The sequence below is a fragment of the Miscanthus floridulus genome, unplaced genomic scaffold (genome assembly GCF_019320115.1).
Source record: "Miscanthus floridulus cultivar M001 unplaced genomic scaffold, ASM1932011v1 os_2420, whole genome shotgun sequence".
Taxonomy (NCBI): Eukaryota; Viridiplantae; Streptophyta; class Magnoliopsida; order Poales; family Poaceae; genus Miscanthus; species Miscanthus floridulus.
The window spans coordinates 17,396-21,659 of NW_027098292.1; the positions used below are offsets into that span (position 1 = coordinate 17,396).

A 4,264-nucleotide genomic window follows, 5' to 3' on the forward strand; every position below is an offset into this window, starting at 1 on the left:
TACAAATGAACGGTGAATACTAGTTTTTAATAGCTACTTTAACCTTTCTTCATGCAAATATGCAAGTTTGAAGTGATTTTGAGCTCAAATTGCTTATAAATGAAAAAACCACAATAAAGAACCATATATATATATATTGTAGTGAACAAAATGAGATAAGAAAATGGTGAAACATGAGAGTATGAAGTTGATAACCTTTAGAACCGAAGAAGACGGAGGAATCGAAGAAATCGACGGAGGAATCGAAGAATGGATGGAGTAAGAGCATGAACACTGCTTAAATTTGAACTGAAGCTCTCGAGCGGGCTCGGGGAGAAAGAAGACGGCTGACGGGATTTATAGGGGGAGACCTTTAGTCCCGGTTGGTGGATCCAACCGAGACTAAAGGTCCATTTCCAGTCCCGAGCCCTGCCACTAGCCGGGACAAGATCTTTACTCCCGGTTGGAGCCACCAACCAGGAGTAAAGGTCGACCTTTACTCCCGGTTGATGACTCCAACCGGGACTAAAGGTCCCTGCCACAACGGCCTGACGCAGGAGCCGTTGGGCAGGGACCTTTAGTCTCGATTGGAGCCACCAACCGGCACTAAAGGTCTCTCTAGTCCCGGGCGCAATATGTCCCAGGACTGGAGCCTGTTTTGGCCATTTAATCAAAGGTATGTTCTCTACTAGTGGTACCCACGCCTAACTTTTTTTCGCCTCTATAAACGAGTGCCCGTGTGCGGTGTGCATGATGCATCAATGAAACCGTAGTCAGTTTTGCTTCAATCATCCATGCAACGTCGTCAGTTTTGCTTCAATCATCCGTTTGTTTCTTAGTTCCATGATGAACGAGCATGGCGGTTCATTTGTTGTTACGCGCGAGGTGTGATGTGCGCCCTGAGCGGTGACTTCATCATCGTGATGAACCCGTAGTGCTCCGTCATGTCAACGCCATCATCGTCGGCACTGCCATTGTCTGCTTGTTCCCCTGGCGCCGCCCACTCGAACTCGCGCACCAGCACGGCGAGGAAGCCTTCGACGAACTGCACGGCCATCGCGGCGCCCGGGCACGCTCTCTGCCCCGCGCCGAACGGCATCATCCTGATCTCCTTCGGCCCGGCGGGTACCGCAACCACGTCTTCGCCTTCGCCTCCGGGAAGGAACCGCTCCGGCCGGAACTCGCCGGGATCCGTCCACAGCTTCTCGTCCTTCCCGATGTCCCCTAGTATCAACTGCACCCGCATGCCGCCAGCCGGCACGGTTGCTGTGCCAATCACCGTGCCCTCGGAACGGACCTCGCGCATGACCAGCGGGAACGGCGGGTGCAGCCGGAGGCATTCGAGCACGACGGCGTGCAGGTACGTCGACCTACCGGCAGGGCACTTGCCATCTTCGTCAGCATCATCACCACCATGGTTCCCGGCGATGATCTCACGGCGTAGCTTTGCCTGGACCTCCGGCTGGTTGACGAGATGGGCGAGCGTCCACTCGAGAGCGGTCACGATGCCCTCCGCGACACCGAAGAACTCCACCACGAGGCTCACCATCTCGTCCTTCGAGAGCGCACGCTTGTTCCGGGGATTGTCTTCGTCGGGGATGCTTTGGTTGTCGATGAGCGAGTCAACGTACGTTCGTCGGACGCTGCCACCACTGTCGCCGGCGCCATGCTGCCCAGTCCTTTGACGACGGCGCCTCGCCGCCTCGATGAGGGGGACGAACAGCGCGGCCTGCTGGCTGCGGAAGCCAAGGAACCGTCGCCACTTCCTCCAGTGCCAGAGTCTCGCCATGGTCGAGCGAGAGAAGACCTTGGCTTCCGCGATGGCGGCAGTGAACTCCAGCATCATGCGTTCCATGGAATGGACATGGAGCGCGTCGACGTCGTCGCCGAAGCACATGCGCGTGAGCATGGCGAACACCGCGGAGTAGAGTCTATGGCGGATGACCACGTCGCCAGCGCCAAGGCCGGCGACGAGGGCGTCGACCGCGTCCTGCGGGAGCGGAGCCAGGAGGCCTTGCCGCCAGGGCTAGACCATGGCAGCGTTGAGGCTGGACTGGAGCGCGCGGCAGTGGGGGCCATAGGGCACCGTGGTGAGGCCATGGCTCTGGCTGCGGCGGCGCCGGCATGTGATCAGCGGCACGGGGAAGGGCGTGGCCGGGCGGTTTGAGAACACGTCGGCCTGGTCAATGAGCGCCTGGCGAGCGACAGCGGCGTCGCGGATTTTAATGGTCGGCTGCCGGTGGGTGCGTGCGGTGCTCCGCCGCCACTGGTAATGAACAAGGGAAATGATAATAATGGCCAGGATGAAGGTGATCAATAGCCGAAGAGATTCCATGGCTTCTAGACTCAACTCAACTATGCATGCAATGCAAGGCAAATTTGTATAGAAAACTAGAAGATACCCAAGTGGCCAAGTGTTGCTGCAAAGAATGTAGAATGAAATTAAATAGAGTTAACGCGTGGATAGCTTGCATTAAGAATTTGGAAGTTAGTGAGATGACACGTCTGTAAGTGGGAGATGATGAGATTAAGAGATTGGAAGTTAGTGGGATGACATGTCTAAATAGAAGATGATGTGGAAAGTTAGCAGATGACATGTCTATAAGTGGGACATGATAGAAGATGATATGGCTGGCATGTATGTTGTGATAGGACTTATAGTGACTATCTATTAGCTTTATATATATAAGATATAGATATAGATACAAGTCTTGTTGAGTGGCACCTCACGTACAATTATTTAGTGGAAGATCATTGCGGCGGTTATCCTTATTTGGAAACAAATATGATGAGGACTATCCACACGGAACACTGTAGAGATCGTGCGTATGACATGTGGGACATAACTAAACACACGAGGAGAGACAATTAAAACAGGCTCATGCTGCAGCGACACAATCCGCACAAGATCCGTACAAGTACAGTCCGTATGTAATTTTCCCCCCTTATTTAGGTGTTTGTTACGACGCTTCTAATCCAGAATCTACATGGTTTTATTTTTATTAATTATGATGTCAACTAAACAAAAAGATGATATGGCATTATAATTAAGAAAAAGGAGGAAATGGTTTCTTAACAAGAGTAACGTGTGCACCGAACCAGACTTGAAGAATGTCATAGATAGATGAGGGAGAGAGAAGATATGTGAATAGATAAAAAATTATTCTATATAAACTATTTATTAGGAACATAGTTTCTATGATCGATGTCTGCAGCATAAATTAATAGGCATAGAAAGTCTCCGTGGTTTTCTAGCATTGTGAATATCCTTACTAATTTATACTACCGATGATTAAATTAATAAATACTTGCAAAGTGGTTAATTTATTCTTTCTAAGAAGATATTACTTCTGTAGGATCTATTCTTGGTTGCTCGATTATGGAATCAGAAGGAACAATTTCCGTGTCGTGGCATGAATTTGGCCCGACCGACACAATCCATGTGACGTGCCATGCCTAGACCATAAAGACATTTCCAACGCAAAAACCATCATGATATCTATCTCTATTATATCATGGCATGTATGGGCATTTTGATGATGTGACGAGCCATAAAACGAGGAGAAAGAGAGAGCATACACAAAATGGAGAAACCATTTATAAATTAGAAATCATGTCTTCACATGCAACGATGCAGTGGAAACCACACGGACTGAATTGTGGGGAGGGCAATAAGACTTCCCACAGTGTGCTCGATGCCAAAAAATTAAAGTGCATGCACAACCACAATTCTATAATTCTCCTAGGATGGTGGGCTCCTCCTAGTGTTTTTCTATTCAAAATTTAGTATATGTTTTCCCCCACTAAATGTTTCCTAGTGATATTTCCATGTGCTATGAGTAGTTGTAGTATTTCATTGCTAACTAAAAACACTAGGAGAAGTCTACTATTTTGGGAGTGATGCAGTGAACGCCGATGCTCAAAACTTTTGCTGCTGCACAACGTTCACCGATGCCTGAGCATGTGGGCCAAACTTGTCAACGTCCCTGCTCCTGGCATGCGCATGTACTGAGTCCGTCTGAGAAATGATTTTTTTACTTGGCAGGCATCGGATCACCTTCTTGCCACGATGCCTGGAATTTTGAAGTTAGCATCGCTTGCTACAACGTGATGAGCCGATGCTTCCGCTCTCTCTTCTCTTTCGGCATCGCAAAAAGCAACACTGTGGCCAGTCTAATGCATGGTTTCCATCAGCGAGTGGGATCCCATGTGCAGAGCCTTCCGCACGCGAGGCTTGCCGGCTTGCTCGCTAGCTCTGCCATGGCAAAGGCCCAAAAGCCCTCGG

At 49.7% G+C, this 4,264-nt stretch overlaps 1 protein-coding gene across 1 annotated transcript; it reads right to left on the reverse strand.

The window, feature by feature from the left end:
- Window positions 1-853: 853 nt before the first annotated feature.
- LOC136534952 (cytochrome P450 89A9-like) lies at window positions 854-1,888 on the reverse strand. The gene has a single exon (XM_066527304.1). The coding sequence runs from the start codon at window positions 1,886-1,888 to the stop codon at window positions 854-856; it is 1,035 nt and encodes a 344-aa protein (XP_066383401.1).
- Between the last annotated feature and the right edge of the window lie 2,376 nt (window positions 1,889-4,264).